At 41.9% G+C, this 21163-nt stretch overlaps 1 protein-coding gene across 1 annotated transcript in view; it reads left to right on the top strand.

Moving 5' to 3' along the window:
- LOC308298166 (protein NLRC3-like) overlaps window positions 1–18145 on the top strand; it is a gene marked incomplete at both ends in the record, with an annotated part of 148119 nt that extends 129974 nt beyond the window's left edge. The window contains 2 exons of the mRNA XM_080741722.1: window positions 11448–11539; window positions 18069–18145. Coding sequence (XP_080597848.1) covers window positions 11448–11539; window positions 18069–18145 — 169 coding nt within the window. The remainder of the gene's footprint in view (window positions 1–11447; window positions 11540–18068) is intronic.
- Window positions 18146–21163: the final 3018 nt, after the last annotated feature.

Here is a 21163-nt window from a genome sequence, read left to right as displayed (position 1 = left end):
TTGTGGACTGCAGACCCTAAGGTAATAATTTACCACCATTATTTGTATTAGTTATAGTTATAGTTATAACAACACAGATCTTCCACATTATTTAGTAAAAGTAATGTAAATAAAAACTGCTATATATGTGATGTAGTGAAATGTATTTTTTATTTGATAAAATAATTAATATTCAATTAATTTTCTTCATATAAATCATTAGTTGCGACTGTCAGTTCACAAGTTACTATGAAAAGCTCCACCGGCTGTCTGTCCATCACATCACACTTTTGGCTCTACTCTTATCTCCGGCACCGTTGCCCCTATCCTTTAGCCTGCTTCCAGACCATTTACCCCGCCCACTCTCAGAGTGGACTCTTTCTCTGGTCTGGAGCTGAGTACATGAATCGGCATTTATTTTCGGCTCCTCCAATGGGGGTGGGGGTGGGGGTGGGTCTAACGAATATCCAATCCGCGCAGCAGTTGAAACGATTCAAACGAAGTTCACACACACACACGCAGGCTGAGGAAGGCACACACACACGCGCGCGCGCTGATTTCACCAAGCTGTTAATGTTGATTACATGTTTCTGGTCGCAGTTCTGTGTGGAAGCAGTCACTGGCACAGACAGAGACCACACAATCACACACACACTCCGCGACCGTGCGTCGCGTCCACCGTGGGTCTTGATCACCGTGAGTTGCAATCACTCACGCGCGCACGCTCGCAAAAAAGTCCCTCCCCCGTAAATCGCTCAGAATAGTTTCAGGGACAGTTTCAGCATACTGCGTGAGCTGAGTCTGAGATCAGGCTACCTATCCTTGCCAAACTTTGCACACACACTCCTTGACTCCCAAACCACATCCTCCGCCCCTGATTTCTCAAATGCCCCTCTTCTAGCGCCAACCATAAGGTTGCGTTTTGTAGACACCGTGGCTGCGTCCGAAATCCACCCTATTCCCTACTTTAGTGTACTAAAGGGGCGTTCCACCATTTTGAAGTAGTGTCCGAATGTATAGTGAGCTTTTTTGTACCCTAATATAGTGGACTCAAATATCCCACAATGCGTCTGGATTTGTAGGGTGCATTCAATGGTCGCTATTCAAGCCCTACCGCCCCATAATGCACTGCGCTGCGGCCGCTTTGAGCATGCGCATGCAGTGTGCACGCAAACACGCACACTGCAGACTTTTTTCTGGGCAGGAGGCAACGGTGCTGCGTAGGCGTAGCCATCTGTTGCTGAGCAAACGCAAACGAGCCGCCTGTAGCAGAACCACCGGCTAAAGAAAACAACGCATACCAATGTCCACTCAGCGGTTGAAGAATTATTCATGGGCGTGTTTCGGCCGGTACTTTAATTCACCAATCAAGTTTGCAGCTGTCATCACCTTTAAGAGCGTCAGAACTGGCATAAAACTCTGCATAAGCCTTCTTGAACAGCTTTGAAATGGATGAAGGGGCGACGGTGCTCTCATCTTTGCATAGACAAATGGACAGTCACAGACAGCAATGTAGGCTTATTATTCTCTCTAGCACCTTATTAAGTGTAGTCCGTGTTTTCTTTGCTTATTCACATATCAGTGATATCACTTGAAAGTCACTCTGGTGTGTGTGTGTGTGTGTGTGTGTGTGTGTGTGTGTGTGTGTGTGTGTGTGTGTGTGTGTGTGTGTGTGTGTGTGTGTGTGTGTGTGTGTGTGTGTGTGTATACATCTGTTTTTTTGGACAAATTTATGGAGCAGCGCTGGAGATTCCTGTATACAGAATGTATGCACGCATGAAGTAAAACCGTCTGTAGCTGCTGTCCTCGGCCGTGCGCTCCACATGCACATAGGCCTATTAGACCTAACAATGTTAGACCTAAAAAACATATTTAGACCTAAAAGTTGTCAACATGCCATGATGTAGTCAGTGCTTTGAGAGCTTTCTTTTTGCACGACACATCGCGATCACGCATCTATATACCTCGGACTAAAAGCAAAGAAAAACACAGCAGATTGATTCCTCATAGATCGGTCAATTATGAATGATTTTAACAATTTTAAGGGATCCATCCATGCTTCTGTGAATGTGCTTACCATGCCGACATCACTCAAAAGACAGCATGCAGAAAATAAAGATCTTCTGATGGAACCAGCATAATTAAATAAATAAAATAAAACATATCCCCCCTGATTTTGTTTGATACGGATAACAATAATAATGCACACATCCCAAGGATTATTTAGACATTTACATTTGTAAAATTTGACCATAACTGACAGAGATGTGAATTAATCTAGCTGTTTGTTCTTTATAGGCCGACAGCAGGCCTATTGCGGTGCGGCAGCGCCTTCTCATTTGGCCAAAATGGCTTTTAGCGCATAAAAGCAGGTTCAACCACGTCTAAACGCTATGCTTTAATTTTTATAAAGGCAAGCTTCTTAACAGCATATTGACGCATTGTGCTGCACTTCGCCCCCCGATTTACATAATCTCCGATAAATATGACACTAAAACGTAACGTTCAGCACGCTGATTACATTCAGCGCGCATTTTATAATAGCAATAACGCATATGATGGGTGGCCGATTTGTGTGCTCAAGGCGAGTTTCAAAATCGAGTCTCACAGCGTCGCTCCCATAGACTAACAAGGCAGCGGATACGGAATCAATTTTGTGTTCATAGGAGATAAGAAGTCGGCCATGACTTGTGATTGGCTGAACCATAGGCAAGCAAGCGCAACACACTGGCTCCACTGTGCGGGGAAGACGAACAGGGAGGTGGGGGAAGGTAGTAGTAGAAGTAGTTGAAGTTGACACAGGCACCTGTCAATCATTCTGACCACAAATTATTAAGTAGAGTTAACATAGACTACGCATTGCATTACGTTTTTTTTTAGGCGCTGTACTTAGGACTGTAATTCTCTTGTTATAATACACAATACAGGATTCATTTTCACTTCTTTGCCATCTTATTATCAGGGGTGCACATAACCTTTTGGGGATAGTACTCAGGGCTTCGACGATTCGACCAACAGAGCAGCTCTATTGCTTAATTTATACTTCTATAGTACGGTGGTGTAATTCGCCAAAAAGAACAGATCTACAAGCTAACGACGTGTCACGTCTCAACGTATCAATAGCTTGAGGATCTTCTGTCCCCTTGCTTCCACGGTCCCTCCCCCTTGCTTTGGGAAGCATGCAGTCACTAGGCAGGCTACTAGCCCTGACATGACCGTCATGTAATATTCAGGGATAGGCAGGCTTCGAGCGACTGACAGACACACACAGAGGGGCTGCGTATTCTCCCTTGGTCTATGGAATATGTCAAAACCGACACGATGAAACTCAAGTTATTTGCAAAGTTTGCAATGTTTGTTCGAACGCCACTCGATATAACTTTTAACCAAACGCGGGTGATACACTAGTTATTAGTGTTGTAGTCGAGTCCACCTAAAGCGAGTCCAAGTCAAGTCCAAGTCATATGGGGTACGAGTCCGAGTTGAGTCCGAGTCAAGAGCCCTTGGGAGGGGGTCGAGTCAGAGTCGAGTCCGAGACCAACGGGGATCGAGACCGAGTCGAGTCCGAGATGAAAGGGGGTCGAGACTGAGCAGAGTCTTTTTTCTTCTTTTTTTTTTTAGGCCAAATTAATGGCTCGTCTTCAAATTAAAACAATAGGTCTCCCCAAATTACCTTTGGTTGCTGTGGTTTAGGTTTGAGGGAGTTTTACACTACATAAATCAGTAGTAGTAGGCTACTCCATTGCTGAATATGATGTTGTAAACCAAAATGCAATTGTAAATGTCTGCTCATGACATCAAGCAGTCACATAAGGTGAACAATGGATTCATTTTTGTTCAGTCTCTCTCTAAATTAGCACCAGGGTTGGGAAGGTTACTTTTAAAAAGTATTCCTTACTTAAAAGTATTAACTACTAGTTACTTTCAGTTACTTTTGGATTACTTTTAAGCAAATATATATATATATATATATATATATATATATATATATTATTATTATTATTATTATTTTAATTAAGTGTCCCAGTACTGTTTTTTCCCCATACCACTTTTCTATCTAAGAATGTATACACATACACATTTAAGACAAATAAGTACAAATAAGACGTATGCCATACTGTAGTACAATATCCCAAATCACAGACGATAATTATCCAGTCTAATATCATGATATGGATATAATATTGATGCCCATGCACCGAAAGACAAAGTGATTACAAAAATAATATTAATTTAAAAAGAATTATACTAGGCCTACTGTAGTCTATAAAATGTTTAAACATTGCTGTTATAGCTGTGTCATTGTAATAGAGCTGCATGATTATAGCAAAACGTATCTTATCAAAGTCTTATTTTAATGAAGAAACATTTTATTTTGACTAAAAGCTAAAATAAATAAATAAGGTTTCCCCATTCAAACACATAGCAGTACATGCCTGTCTGAATTTGAATGTTCAAGGTGAGAAATGTATGTCATTATAGTCTCATGCCTTTCAATTATATACAACAACAAAAAATACCCTATGTCACTGCTTCAGGCTTCAGTTGTTTTGGTTCTTTTAACCTCTCTTTATGGACTTTAAATGTCACCTTCTCTCTAACTGTTGATCAGTGCATTTGTTAAACTTTAGGACAAGGCTTGCTTAACGAGTTATAGGCTACAGCTGAGAAGACAACAAAACGTCAATTCTTAATCCAGTGGTGCGGGTGGATTAAACATGATCACAACGCCTTGTGTTTGGAAGTTGTTTACTACCTTAAGGACTTATTTATTTGGAACAAGAGGATATCCTAGGTAGGAGGGAAGGAGAGTGGACTGAGTTCAGTGTGTTGTCTGTCTCTGTTGTTGTTGGGCTTGTTGGCTGCTGCTGCAGCAGGGCTCTCGGCTCTGTGTGTGTGTGTGTGTGTGTGTGTGTGTGTGTGTGTGTGTGTGTGTGTGTGTGTGTGTGTGCGTGGGGGTGAAATCGTTGTCTATTTCGCGTCTAAACTATCGAATAGGATGATAACTGCATTGTAAAATACAGAGTAATTCTGTAAAAAGAAAGCTTGTGTCATGACAAACTTCCTGGCTGTGGTCGTAAGGTAATTTGTTTTCCCCCCAGTTACTGTTGGTAAGGCATCTCCCTCTTGCACGGGTTGTTGTTGTCAACATGTGTGTTGAGACCCCCAGAGAGAAAGAGTTCAACACCAAACGCACCCAAATGTTGTACACAAATACAGATTATCACATACATAATCCCATTCCCCATACTTCTATTCACCTAATTTTGATGTTAAATTATTTTCATTCATCATAAATATAGGCTACTACTTTCATTTCAAAGTATGGGTCTATTGTTATTTCATTTTTCATTTTTTTACTGATCAACTATATTCACAATTATAGCAAAGCAATCCTTCTACACATTGTTTGTCTGTCTCAATAATATGCACTCCTCAATGGGCTGCTCTTTACATTATTATGCTCCTATATATTGTCATGCACGCACCAGTTACAGTTACTTTCCCCATAACCCACACTTATATGCTCCATATTTTGGAGCATATATATTCAAACAGGTAAGGTCTAGTGTTAAGATAAAGGAACATAAATATGCCTGATTTACAGTTGGCCAACTTATCTTGGCTTGCTATGTACGACAGGAAAAAGGCATTCTTTGATACAGTATTGAAAAGAGGGTAAGAATATTGTTTAAAAAAAAGAACAGGATTTGACATTTAAAGTTATACTATGTAACTTTTTTTATAAAACATATCTTAAAATTGTCCTAACTATTAAATCGCTAAAGTTTTAGAACCCCCACTCTGTTAATTTCAGCTCCCAAAGCCTTTTCTTTATATGTGTTCTACTGAGCCCTGGTGGCCGTGACCGGGGCTGTTTTTCCCGGCAAAATGATGTCATATGCATCATTCTGTACACGTGTCTCCCTACCGGCCAATCAAAGCCCAGATCATACACTGCTGAGCTCTTCAGGAAGTTCACTGCAGTGTTTACACTGGGCTAGGAGTCTAGCATGTAACTCCCCAACCGGGGAGGGACACGAAAGACCTCTATGGATAGGTCTCGGCTCGGCGAGGCGGACGCGGTGGTCTGAATGCCCGGTCCACGGCGAAAAACGGCCGAAAAAAGCAGACGCGACCGCGGTTTGCTCTACTGCTACTGACCACTAGTTGAGCAACTTACACAGTATAGCTTTAAGAATTGATAAGTTTACACTTTTCCGTCATTTGCTATTTGCTACTGTATAGAGGATAAGAGAACATCTCAAAAATCTCAGGATTCCTTGTAAGAGAAGACAAGAGAACTGAAATTTAATTGTTGTTTTTTTGTCATTTGATAGTTCTAATTTATTGAAAAGGGCATAAGAGAAAACAATATTGTTAAAAGAAAAGAAAATACTGGAATTGTAAGAATTGTGGATTTTTTGGGGGGGATTTTTTCTGGAAAATGTGTGTTGAAAAAATCTTGACATCGTGAATCATGAACCCTGAATCGTGATTTGAATCGTATCGTGAGTTGAGTGTTTTTTTCTTTTTTTTTCAGTGGTTTACTACTGAGGCCGTAGCGATTTCCTTTGTGTTCTAATAAAGTGTCCCATGTGTTTAATTTGGCCTTTTTAATGTGGAATATCTGTCATCTTGATACACTACCTATAATATACTTTAATATACTTCATCAGTGAATCAAAAGTGCTAGTATTGGAAATGTTACGTTTAAGTGGCCGAATGGTCCACACGTCATGGACGCATCCCTTATGGTTTTCAATACCCAGATACACTTGTCTCTCATGTATATTTAGGCTATTTATTTTGGGAAATTATCGCATCTTGCTTCTTCCAAACGGAGTCTTGCAAGTTATTTTTTGATTAATACTAACCTGGAGAATTCACTCTGTAGTTGAAAATGTCGGGATCTTTAAAGTCGGCGCTCATAAATGCATAGCAGGAAAGCCAGTGATGTCACTGAAAAGCGACAGGTTCTTTGTCTGCCGTCTCCCCTCTGCTCTGTTAACATTATGGGGTAATCCATTCAAGTGGCATATTAAACGAGACACACATAATTTATTTAGAAAACTAGAAGATATGTTGTCAGAGTCAGTCCATACAACATATTTTTATATATTTTTATTTAAATCAATATAGTCTTCAGTTCATGTAGGATTATTTTAATATTAGGCTAACCACAGTTGAATTGCTATGACTTTCTATGGGTTGGCTTGCAGTACACCGCTCTCCCTTAGCCGAAGTGGGTCCGCTGTCTCAATTGTGGCGTGAATGTGTAGGCGCTATGTGTCTCTATACAAATATATAGGTCATGACCTAATAGAAGGCTACAATGCAAGCGTTTCAGTGCTGATGTGCACTTTGGCACATTTAAACACAATGAATAGATGAAGAACTATGATTGTTTTTTTTCCCCATCAGACTGTTCTGAGACTGAGACCAGCGCTACTGCATCAAAATAGATATAGTAAAATATCCAGCAGTCGCTCGTGGCAGCAAGAAACAATAAATAAATAACAGTTTAGAGAATAGAGAAAAGTCTCCGGCAATGGCCTGATTATTGCACACTAAGCGTTTTGTTGGAGCTACAGCTCTGATCCCACAACGTTACTCCAGCAAGCATGAGAGTTAGACAGAGAGATTAATTGAACTAGGCTACTCACATTATGCTGCACGTTGTTTTCAAGTCACAGATGCATGGTGTTGGCTAAAAGCTTGTGTTTAATCCATGTGGGTTCTTTAGTTAGACAAGCGTTTTCGTCATCATTACAACTTGTCATGCTTGGCGAGATGCCGTCAGTAAACATGCGTCATGGCAGCTGGGTTATACGGACATCCTCTAAACCCGGCGGAAAATAAGATCCACTCATAATGATTAGTGAACGCTAGTTTTATTTCTTAAGTCTACTTACAGGAAGTACATGCAGTTCGTGCAGTACAGGACACCAGAGTTGGTAAACTGATGCTATTAAAAAGGAGAAAGGGTACAGGAGGTAGTGCGCGCAAGAGTGCTTCATTTTGTCTGATTTGCGACGCAACATTTATTTTGACCATATGCGCACTTGCGCACCAGTTATGTTAACCCCTGCATATTATCACTACAGATATGCTCTAAAAGTGTGAAAAACATATTTTTATTTCACTACGTCTTTAACTTCAATGAAAGTGAATGTGGTTTAATCTGTTGGTCATTTCTGATTTTACATGTAATCTTTACAGACTTGCTGGCCGTATCCTCAAACAGACACACTGTGAAGGTGTGGCTTCAGCTCTCAGCTCTAATCCTTCACATCTAACAGAACTGGACCTCAGTGGGACCAAACTGGACCATTCATCCATGGAGCTGATCTCTGCTGGACTAAAGTGTCCACATTGTAGACTGAAGACCCTAAGGTCAGACCATCATTATATTGTATTACTTTTGTTTTACTATTTATTATGGGATTATAAAAAGAATACAAGACTGTATTTGAATAGAGTGAATAAGGTTGACATCATCATGGTAACCCACAGTGACTAGAATAATGATAAGGTACAGTGACTACAGTATGTGATCCATCATGGCTGCTTGGGAATGATCACATCCAGTTATGTAATCATTTGACTGTCAAACTGGCTGGAAGGTTTGCTGGTTCCTCAGCCCACCAGCACTAGAAGTCTGATCAACTATGATCTGTAATTGTAATTGTTGTGTCTCTAAGAGTTTCAGAGTAAAACAGTCCATTACTCTGAAATGTTTCTGATAAAACTGTCTCCTGTCTGTTTCCTATGAGTTATTTATTTCATATTATAACAATACAGATCTTCCACATGTATTTAGTAAAATTCATGAAAAGTAAAACTGCTACATATTTGATTTAGAAAAACATATTTTTAATTTGATGAATGAATTAACATTACATTTTCTTCATGTAAACCATTAGTTTTAGTATTGTACATTTATTTATCCATCTGTCTGTCTGTCCAGTGTTGTAGTGCTACTTTTAGAAGTGGGGGACGCCTCATAATACACGTGCATGCGCACAAGCACGCACATCCATGTGCATGCGCATTCACATGCGTGTGCGCAAAACGCATGGACACGCACAGAGTGGCAACACTATAACTAGACAATATGAAAACATGTTCTGTGGTTGTGTTACTATGTATCTAATAAATGCAATTAGTGTATGGAATTAAGCAGCAACTCTAGTACTAACTAACGGTAAGACAGAATATAGCATGTTTATTCTGTTGGCTATATTTTACACTGCAGAATGAATTCATTGCTGAACAGGGTTTTACCAGAGCAAATATAATTTACTTGCCCTAGGCTATGATGCTGACAAGATCGTCAAGTAGTCAAATGAGAGGATTCCTCGTACAACTTTGTAAATGGACATGTTTTGTAGTTTTATAGTGCGCACAGCATGGAGGTAAACAGCCTCACTCGAGTTTTAGAGCTAGATGCTATAGCCCGAAGGGACAGTGAGCAGAGTCCGCGTTTTATTGGTTGTTGTTGGTTGTCAGGGCGATATTACAACCAATCCGTGGACGAAGCTGTCTAGCCTCATCCGCTGACAGCTTTGTGTCAATGTAATATGAAAACAAACTAAATCAATTGACCAAAACCCAAATCCTAGTTTTAGAAGAGAGGGGACGCCGTTGCCCCATGTGTCAGTAGGTTTAATCCGGTGGCAAGAATAAATGTCCCAGAATAGGTTCATCAGCCATATGGTGGCGCTCTACCGTACACCATTTCAAATTGGATAGAAGATCTCTTAGTTAACTTCAATGACAGTGATTGTGGTCTAATTGCTTTGATTTTACATTTAATCTTTACAGACTTGCTGGCTGTGACCTCAAAAAGACAGACTGTGAAGGTTTGGCTTCAGCTCTCAGCTCTAATCCTTCACATCTAACAGAACTGGACCTCAGTGGGACCAAACTGGACCATTCATCCATGGAGCTGATCTCTGCTGGAATAAAGAGTCCACATTGTAGACTGCAGGTCCTAAGGTCAGACTAATTTACGCTAAACAAAGCTCTTTGATGACTAAAATATAATGATACATGTATAGGCCTATGTGTGATTTTCATTGACAGTTAAAACAGCTGATCTACAAGCTTGTGTTGTGAGCTTGTATATCTGGATGTTTTTCTTGAATAACTTTGACGTGTTTAACAACATATTACCGGTGTTTCCTGTTGAGATTGGCACATTTCACCCAGGTTTTTTCATCTCACTCACGTCACTTTGTCTGCTGACCTCACTCAGCAACAAAATAAACAGAAGATAAACAAAAATAAAACAATTCACAGGAGGCAAGCAGTGATCACCCCATGATGTGCACTGCAATGTAGTTTCAAATGCACTACATTGCAGGCCCTTTTTGAGAGTGGAAAAATAAGAAGACACGTGTGCCATGTGTGATCTGGGCAGCTTTCCCCAGGAAATGTGCCAATCTCAATAGGGAACAATGGTATCTTAGGGTAGGGTTAATTCTCTAGGGAGCATCAATGTGCTCCATAAGTTTCATGACAATCAGACTTTCACACATCATGTGAGCAAGTGGACATTTTGGCCTAAAGGTGGCACTAGAGTAGAGGTCATGAGGTCAGTAAAAGCAGTAGTTTTAATCGTGTAGGGGGAATAAATGTGATCGACAAGTTTCATGAGAATCTGACCAGTACATTTAGAAATGTTGTGACAGTGAACATTTAGACCTAATGGTGGTGCTATTTGAACACTAAAGTCAGTAGGGGTCATCCTCCGGGGAGCATGAAGGTTCACATTCTTTATTTATATCATTCTTTTCAATATATGTTGTTGTTTATGTAAGCTCTCAATGTACGACATATTGTGAGCTTGTACCGGTAGATCAGGGGTGCCCAAAAGGTAGATTGTGATCTACCAGTAGATCACAAAGGCTATGCAGGTAGACCACATGATATGCCCTAAAATATATATAGGCTATAATGGAACTTGATTTATTGACATCAAGAAGGGCCTGTCAACTCCCTTCGTGGCTTCTAAAATAGGCAAACCCCCAATGCAATGCTTTGTTTTCGAGAGTCAGTAGCATTACAAAGAACCCGAAAACCTGCCACTTCCATACAGAACGGGTAGAATACATTTTTTCCCCACTATTTCCATATTTTTCCCCCTGCTATTTAAATGTGTTTGACTTATACCGTTATGTAACGCCAGTGCCTCTATTCCAAAGCCCCCTCAGGTAACGTTTTTTTGGGTGGGTAGATCATGATGAGCTGGTCATTTTAAAAGTAGATCTCAAGTCAAAAGAAATAAGGGCACCCCTGCGGTAGATCTTCTATTTTGGCTGAATGTTCAGCCCAGAATAGGGTGGCCATATGGTGGCACATTTTACCGTAAACCATTTCTAGCTAGCCAGAAGATCTCTTAGTTAACTTCATTGACAGTGAATGTGGTCTAATCTGTTTGATTTTACATGTAATCTTTACAGATTTACTGGCTGTGACCTCCAACAGACACACTGTGAAGTTGTGGCTTCAGCTCTCAGCTCTAATCCTTCACATTTAACAGAACTGGACCTCAGTGGGACCAAACTGGACCATTCATCCATGGAGCTGATTTCTGCTGGACTAAAGAGTCCACATTGTCGACTGCAGGTCCTAAGGTCAGACTAATTTACGCTAAACACAGCTCTTTGATGACTAAAATATAACAATACATTAACATGTGTGATTTTCATTGACAGTTATTAAAATGGCTGATCTACAAGCTCGAGTTGTGAGCTTGTATATCTGGATATCTTCTTGAATAACTTTGACATGTTTAACAACATATTATCTTCTATTATGTGGGACAATAGCAAAAAAATATTTTCGGGGCTTAAGGGTGGCGTTAGATGAAAGAAGATTGTGGGGTCACTTCATCAGTAGGGTTAATTCTCCAGGGAGCATCAATGTGCTCCGTAAGTTTCATGACAATCCTCACATTAGATTTTCACACATCATGTGTGCAAGTGGACATTTTGGCCTAAAGGTGGCACAAGAGAAGAGGTCATGAGGTCAGTAAAAGCAGTAGGTTTAATCCTGTAGGGAGAATAAATGTGATCAACAAGTTTTATGACAATCTGACCAGTACATTTAGAGATGTTGTGACAGTGAACATTTTGACCTAATGGTGTTGCTATTTGAACACTAAAATCAGTAGGGGTCATCCTCTGGGGAGCATGAAGGTTCACATTGTTTATTTATATTATTCTTTTCAATATATGTTGATGTTTATGATGTTTATGTAAGCTATCAAAGTGCGACATATTCTGAGCTTGTACCGGTAGATCAGGGGTGACCAAAAGGTAGATTGTGATCTACCAGTAGATCACAAAGGCTATGCAGGTAGACCACATGATATGCCCTAAAACTATATAGGCTATAATTCAACTTGATTTATTGACATCAAGAAGGGCCTGTGGCTTCTAAAATAGGCAAACCCCCAATGCAATGCTTTGTTTTCGAGAGTCAATAGCATTACAAAGAAGTCGAAAAACTACCACTTCCATACAGAATGGGTAGAATAATTTTTTCCCCCACTATTTCCATATTTTTTACCCTGCTATTTAAATTCGTTTGACTTATATGTTACGCCAGTGCTTCTATTCCAAAGCCCGCTCAGGTAAAGTTTTTTGGGTGGCTAGATCATGTTGAGTTGGTCATTTTAAAAGTAGATCTCAAGTCACAAAAATGTGGGCAGTAGATCTTCTATTTTGTTTGAATGTTCAGCCCAGAATAGGGTCATTGGCCATATGGTCAGTAAACACCATTTCTAGCTAGCTAGAAGATCTCTTAGTTAACTTCATTGACAGTAAATGTGGTCTAATCTGTTTTACATTTAATCTTTACAGACTTACTGGCTGTGACCTCAAACAGACACACTGTAAAGTTGTGGCTTCAGCTCTCAGCTCTAATTCTTCGCATCTAAGAGAACTGGACCTCAGTGGGACAAAACTGGACCATTCATCCATGGAGATGATCTCTGCTGGACTAAAGAGTCCACATTGTAGACTGCAGGTCTTAAGGTCAGACTAATTTACCACCATTATTTGTATTAGTTTAGTTTTACTATTTATTATGTGATTATAACATGAATACTGTGGTGAGACTTTATTTGAAGAGTGTGAATAAGGTTGACATCATAGTAACCCACACTGACCAGAATAATGATAAGGTAAGATAAGATGTTAGCAGGGGCTGCAAGACAGGCTGGATTCCTCATGCACCTGTTGTTTTAATGTGTTTCTATGGTTTATTTTTTACCTATGTTAAACAAGTGCAAAACAGGTGCTACTTTTCTAGACTGACTGTTCATTTTGCCATATGTTGGGAGTTAATAATTGCTTCTCTGCTGATGCACAAGTCATGAGGACGTATTTTGTGAGCTTGTAGATCTGCCATTTCCACTATTTGTACCAGGCCTATTTGTATTCAAATGTTTAAAAAAAAATATTCAAATATTTTTACATTTTTGCAAGATATATAATTATATATTTTTAAATAGCAGATCTACAAGCTCACCCTGAATTTGATGTGTATTAGAGCTGGGATACCTGACCAAAAACCTGTGGGACTGATCGGTACCCGTGGGTTTGGGCTCGGGACCAGGCCCGGTTGAAGGACATCTGAAGCCCTGGGCAATGTACCTATGATGCCTCTGAAAGGCTAAACAAGGCTGGCTACAGTTCTATTTACAGTATTAAAACAAGCAAGCAAAGCAGTGACTATCTCTCTCTGCTCCATTTAGCACCGGGGACAGCGCCCAGCCACGCACGCACGCACGCACGCACGCACGCACGCACACACACACACACAGGTTAGAAAATCGCTCTCTGATGCTGGAGAGAGCATTGTCAATCAGGGGGAGAAATATATCAAGCTTGTAGTTTTCTTCAGGTGTAATTGGTGGGCGATCATCTTTACCCTAATAATCAAATAGAGCCCTTTTTTCCCACTGTGGCCTTTTCCGCAATCGTTTGTGCGTCTGTGCGCGCATCCATGAACCCGTTCTCTCTGAAGTCCTGGAGAAATAGTATGACAGCACGGATTTCGTTTAGAAGGGCTTCCACGCTGACTGTAGTGGCGTTTCCATAAACTTAAGCGCATTAGGGAAGCGAATTATCAGAAATACGCATTAAGACAAAGCGAATTTAGCATGTTTCCATTTGCGGGTGTCATTCGAATTAGCGACGGTCGCATGAGTTGATCGGGCTGATCTTTTTCAGACCGAACCTGAGCACTGCACCGTCTGCACATCTGACTGCTGTGACTTGGTCGCTGTCTAGTAGTGGGAAGAAGGGATTATCAGTCATCATCATGGCCCCAAATAACTTTTAAATATATTACAATTGGCGACTAGTCTCTTACGAAATTGGCAAGAGTTCCTCTCAATACATAAAGCTACCGGTTCACCGGGAAAACCGCGGTCGCGTCGTTGCACAGTGCTCATCCAGTTTCAGCGTCCTCTGGAAAGTCAGGTGGCCAATCTGCAAGCTCACAACGCGGCGCGGAGACGTGGATGCGAGCTGCTGTGAGCTTGTAGATTGGGCACTTCAGGCACGCAACACCGTGTGATGAGGAAGGGTTCGCCACCGATGGCTTGACTCCGGGAGGTGAAAACGGGAGGAATTTACACAGTCTGTGTCACTCCGTGTGTAACAAACAACCGGTTTGTTTGTGGGCTAACACTATACCATGGACGTAAAGCAGCAGGGGAAATGGACCTAGAACGTCATAATCTATTCGCATTTATTGTCTGACCCGTTTCTATTCACTTTCGCGCATTTAGTTTATTCGATAAAGGCTCAAAATCCTCCTCCTCCAAGCGGATAACTTTTTTTGCGGATAAAGAAAGTTTATTCGCATTTTGAAGTGTTTCCATAAAAACATTTAGCGATTAAGCCATTAATGCGCAAAAAGTGGCTTTATGGAAACGCCACTTGTGGGACTTTGTAGTTGTTTGCTCACTTTATTTATTTGAAACAAAATGTCATGACACACCACAACGCTCACGATAAATGGCCCCGTTATTATTTATTTTGATAGGCTTTTGGCCTCTGTTGCCGTTACACCATCTTTGTGCTGGAGTGCATAGTCCTCCAGCGCTCCCAGTGCTATGTGAACATCTTCTAGGTGGTAACTCAACACCTTTACGCTCTCTATATGTGATTCCCAGCGGGTGTCTGAGAGGGCTTTTACAGTCAGCCCAGAATCATTTTTGCACTCACTGATTCGTGGCTTTCATGTTACTCCCGTTATCATAACTTTGGCCCCTGCAGTCACTCACTGATGTCGAGACCCAGTTTTTCCCAGTGAACTCACATTGAATAAATACAGTGAAATGTTCAGCAATAGAATCAACAGCAGGCTTTTCTTCTGTATTTGGGACACAATTCACAATGCACAAAATGACTGGCATCTGTACAATATGGCTGGTGTCGGGTGAATAATATTTAGCGTTGTGCACCTTTTCACAGATAGACTGGAGAACCATCGCTCCTATCCTCACAATCAGCTCATTCTGTATGTGCTTGCTGAGGTAATGAGTGGTTATGTCACGTCTCTCAATGCTCGCTCATTACTGGGTCGTGTTTAGCCATCAGCTCCACCTGTCCTAAAGAATGACCATTGGAGTGCTTGTACAGTTTGTCTCAGTTTGTCCCACGGAAGGCCATGTTGCGTTCAGCTAAATGGCAGATCATGGAGATAATTCTGCACAGCACTTCTCTCCAGTATTTTTCTTTTCTCTCTCTTTGATCCATGTGTTGCCAGTCCACAGTCTTCATAGAAGCCATGCCAATCATGAGCGTGTGCCACGCTTCCATACAACGGGTGTGTGCTTTTGATTGCTTGTGAGCTTTTAGAATATCCCCAACATGTTTCCATCCATCATATCCCTCATTTGACTGATGTCACGTTTCCCGAAGAGCAAGCAACAAAAACAGAAAACCCTATCCTCAGATTTTGAGTACATTAGCCATGTTCTCTTTATTTTTTCTCCATTCTTGATTGTAATGAAACTGATTTAACTTTTGTTAAATCAGCAAGGGAGGGACAGCGAATACACTTTCCGGCAATTATACCTAATCCGTGGCATAGCCGCGTTACTGCCGGAGCCGCCGGGGACCACCGGCACCTGCCGGATCCGTCGGCACCTGCCGGCATCTTCCGGATCCGCCGGCACCTGCCGTTACTACGTGTCATCTGTTCGACACCCAACTCTAACTCTAACCCTTACCCTAAACCTAACCTCCGTGGGGTGAGTCGCTAACCCTCCCGACGCTCCTTTGTCGAAATGACGGTCATTCGAAAGAGCAAGATATCCCACATAGGTGCCGGCAGAGAGGAAGCAAATGTGATGTGTTCGGTGGTCTGGTGGTCGTGGTGTTGGGGGGGGGGGTAGGTTCCACAACGGTGGCAGACGCCTCCGCAACAGCGGCAGATGCCACGGATTAAGAATAATTACACTTCTGGCGGCGCCGCGGCAGGTGCAGGTGCCGGAAAGTGTATTGGCTCTTTCTGCAGCGAGGAGGGGACTCAGTATTTTGTGGGAAACTACAGTCCATAATAATTTGCACTGGGCCTCTTTTAACGAGCTCTGTCCTGACAGAGTCAGTGATTTGTTTTGGCCACAATGCGGGGTCATCAGATAGAGATAAAATGACAGGGTCATCAGAGTCTGACTCTGACCCACCCAGTGCTGCTGCTGCAGTCTCTGTCTCACTGTCACTCTCTTTTTCACCCTCGCCCTCCATGGGCTCAATATCTTCATCATCTTCATCATCATCATCATCATCATCATCATCATCATTTTCACTCACGGCGTTGGGCTGCGTTACAGCAGCTTGCGCACCAGAAGAGCCAGCCACCACCACGTTGTCCTGGGCAGGCTCGGCAGGTGGCTGTGGATCCTGCTCCATTTCCCCATGATCTGAATCAACATCCCCGGATCGCAGACCGTCACTGGTACCGGTAACATTAGAAGACTCGGGGCTGGCGCGCATGGCCGCGATACCCGTAAAACAAGATGTCAATTTTGGATATGATTCCATTTTTTTGCCCTTTCTTCCTCTTGTTTTGCGCCCCACTTGCTTTCTTTCTGTTCATTTTCTTTTGTTGTTGTCTACTTGTCTTCCCTCCTGACACTACTGACACATGGGTGTGTGTCTGAATGTAATGCGCAATCTCTGTAAAGCGCCTTGGATGAAGGCGCTATATACTGTAAATGCACCATTTAACATTTTGTTGGTGCCGCGTTCCCCACTACTGTCCCTTGGATTGGAAGTTTATTTCGTGGCGGTTGTGTGCAGGTTTAGTGTGCTTGACAAGCTTCACACGCACACGCACACACACACATCACCGAAGTAAATCTGTTTATACTTTGTTGTCACAGTGTGTTCCGTGCCAAAACTGGCTGATCTACAAGCTCACAACGCCTCGCATTAACAACAAGCCTGGTCATTGTTAACACATTGGACACCATCTAACTCAAATTATTATGGATATGCAGTGTCACCATTCATTTACACTTTATTTTGAAGAGCACCGGAAGCTTCGTGCGTGTGCACGTGTGTGTACCCTGACGATTTCAGGAAGGAGTTCAGTTTGTTTACAAACGGTCGCAAAACTAAAATCCTAACCGCGGCCGACCATCCCGGCCCAGTGTATGGTTGAAAAAGAGCGTATTTCGCCCTCCTTGGCGTTATTTTCACCGTATTCAGAGATACAGACGTTTTATGTTAGAAGAAGGAATCAATGAATAATAGATTTTTTTCAGTGATGTTCAAGGAAAATGAAAATATTTCTTAATTAATTAACACATTTTGCTGTTTAAAAAAAAACATCTTCTCAAAAACTAATTGTTGTATAGGTTTCCACCTGACAAGTAATGGGAGTTCTTAAAGCACCCGAAATTACAGTTTTTGACATGTTCAGCCCAGAATAGGTTCATTGTCCATTTGGTGGTGCTCTACCTTACAACATTTCTAACTAGATAAAATATCTTTTAGTTAACTTCACTGACAGTGAATGTGGTCTAATCTGTTTGATTGTACATTTAATCTTTACAGACTTGCTGGCTGTGACCTCGAAAAGGCAGACTGTCAAGGTGTGGCTTCAGCTCTCAGCTCTAATCCTTCACACCTAACAGAGCTGGACCTCAGTGGGACCAAATTGGACCATTCATCCATGGAGCTGATCTCTGCTGGATTAAAGAGTCCACATTGTAGACTGCAGATCCTAAGGTCAGACTAATGTACCACCATTATTTGTATTAGTTTAGTTTGATTATTTATTATCTGATTAAAACATAAGACGTGTATGTGTGATGTTTGTTGACAGGACAAAATTGTTACTGGGTTGTTGTTAACAGCCCTCATAACACGTACACCTTGAATCAAGATGAGATGTGATTTTCCTTTTCAGTGTTTAGTGTTTGATGGCTTGTTTCACTTCTAGAATCTGGCAACACTGGAGTCTCTGTATCTGCACCATAGACTCCAATGTATTTCACAGAACTTCCGTTTCCAGTTTTGGTGTCAGTGGCGTCTGTCCACCACTAGGCGGCAGAGTCCTGCAACGGGCCTGGTATTGACGGGTGAAAACGGGCGGAATATATAATATTATAAATTCGCAGGGACGGGCTGTGAACGACTAAACACGGGCGGGTGACATTTTATTGTGAAAATCAGACAACTGTTTCTGCCTAAACAGCGTCACTGGAGCGCACACATTGAGCAGCAGGACAGAACCACGGCATGCATACAGCACTGTTTCTGCCTAAACAACGTGGAGCACACAGTCAGTGGGCAGCAGGAGTCAGGACACACACAACACACAGAGACACACCCACAGCATGCACTAGCACCATAGCCCAAGTTCTCATCATACAGGTTGTTTAAAAGGCTATCTAAAAGAATTAAGAGTGACAGCCGACCTGGCGTTTATGTAAATACACTGTATATTGCGTCGCAAACACTGAGGATGGCGTGCAGGGACGATCGAGTGCGATGCAATTTGGAAGCACACACGACTGTAGGCTATTTACTTAACTGCATGTAAACACGGGTAGCGGGGTGGGTGACAGGTCCATTTTTTGATGGGCGGGCGGATCTGGCCTGAATGTTCAGGCCAGAATAGCGGTCATGGTCCATTTGGTGAATGGACCATGGACCACAAAAAGCAAGCAAGGCAGTGACTATTTCTCCTCTGCTCCATTCAGCACCGGGGACAGCACCCCGCCACACACACACACACACACACACACACACACACACACACACACACACACACACACACACACACACACATTCCAAATCGCGAGCTATTTCGTGCTCGATAGCTATTTCTCCTAGTCAACTGAGATGGTCTTGAGACATGCTTGATCTCATGTAGTTCTTCAGGAGCTTCAATTTGGAAAGGTTTCTCTCAGCAGAGGCCACGGTTACTGGCACAGTCAACAGTATGCGCAGGACAACACTAAGGTTTGGATACATGTCCAAGACGCTTTTCTCGTAAATGTAACGCAACATGCCAAATGGAGATTTAGGCTTGTTTTGGGGATAGCTGTTGACAATTAGTCTTATCTCAAGGCACATGTCCTGAGCATCGATGTCCCCCATTTCCTCAGCAAAATGTTTACACCTCTCAGGTAGTGTACCGTCTTCAATCGCTGTCCACATGTCCGCGGTGCTGAAGAGGAATCCATATAAATCATTGAAACTATCTAGCTCTGAAAATCGCTCTCTGATGCTGGAGAGAGCCTTTTCAATCAGGGGGAGAAATATATCAAGCTTGTACTTTTCTTCAGGTGTAATTGGTGGGCGATCATCTTTACCCTAATAATCAAATAGAGCCCTTTTTTCCCCACTGTGGCCTTTTCAGCAATCATCTGTGCGCGCATCCATGAACCCGTTCTCTCTGAAGTCCTGGAGAAATAGTATGACAGCATGGATTTTGTTTAGAAGGGCTTCCATGCTGACTGTGGGACTTTGTAGTTGTTTGCTCACTTTATTTATTTGAAACAAAATGTCATGACACACCACAACGCTCACGATAAATGGCCCCGTTATTATTTATTTTGATAGGCTTTTGGCCTCTGTTGCCGTTACACCATCTTTGTGCTGGAGTGCATAGTCCTCCAGCGCTCCCAGTGCTATGTGAACCTCTTCGGGAGCGTGTCGCTGTTACTACATGTCATCTTTTCGACACCCGACTCTAACCCTCACCTAACCTCCGTCGCTAACCCTCCGGTCGAAATGATGGTCGTTCGAAAGAGCGCGATTTTACCAACCTCTTCTAGGTGGTAACGCAACACCTTTACGCTCTCTATATGTGATTCCCAGCGGGTGTCTGAGAGGGCTTTTACAGTCAGCCCAGAATCATTTTTGCACTCCCTGATTCTTGGCTTTCATGTTAGTCCTGTTATCATAACTTTGGCCCCTGCAGTCAGTCACTCACTGATGTCGAGACCCAGTTTTTCCCAGTGAACTCACATTGAATAAATACAGTGAAATGTTCAGCAATAGAAACAACAGCAGGCTTTTCTTCTGTATTTGGGACACAATTCACAATGCACAAAATGACTGACATCTGTTCATTATAGTCAATGGTGTCTGAGTGGCGTCTGCCTGGCCACTAAGCTAACTATACCTTCTTCATTAAATACCTTGTCCCTAGTAAGGAAGTGAACTGGGGATCGTCTGGAATTCAAAATTTACTTGAGTAAAAGTACGAAAGTATTGGCATCAAAATGTACTTAAAGTACCAAAAGTAAAAGTAAAAAGTGTTTGAACATAGCAGATCTACAAGCTCACAACGTGTTGCGATGCGTTGTGAGCAATTATCCAAGTTATAAAATAGGGCTAAAGTGGTTTACAATGTATGTTTTATAATATTATAATGTATATCTGCAAAGTAACAAGTAACTAAAGTGTTCAAATAAATGCAGTGGAGTAAAAGTACAGTATTTGGATCCAAGATGTAGTGGAGTAGAAGTAAAAATATTCGAAATTCTTGCCTGTCTCAGGAAAAAGTGATAACTACCTCCACCAGAACATGGGCAAATGCAATTCATGCAGCAGTGAAGAACATCTGTTATACTTTGTTTATATGCATGCGTGTGTGTGTGTGTGTGTGTGTGTGTGTGTGTGTGTGTGTGTGTGTG

The sequence above is a fragment of the Nannobrachium achirus genome, assembly GCF_963921795.1.
Source record: "Nannobrachium achirus genome assembly, chromosome: 14".
NCBI classification, from domain to species: Eukaryota; Metazoa; Chordata; class Actinopteri; order Myctophiformes; family Myctophidae; genus Nannobrachium; species Nannobrachium achirus.
Note: the sequence above shows the minus strand (reverse complement) of the source record. Positions and strands in the feature narration are given on the sequence as shown.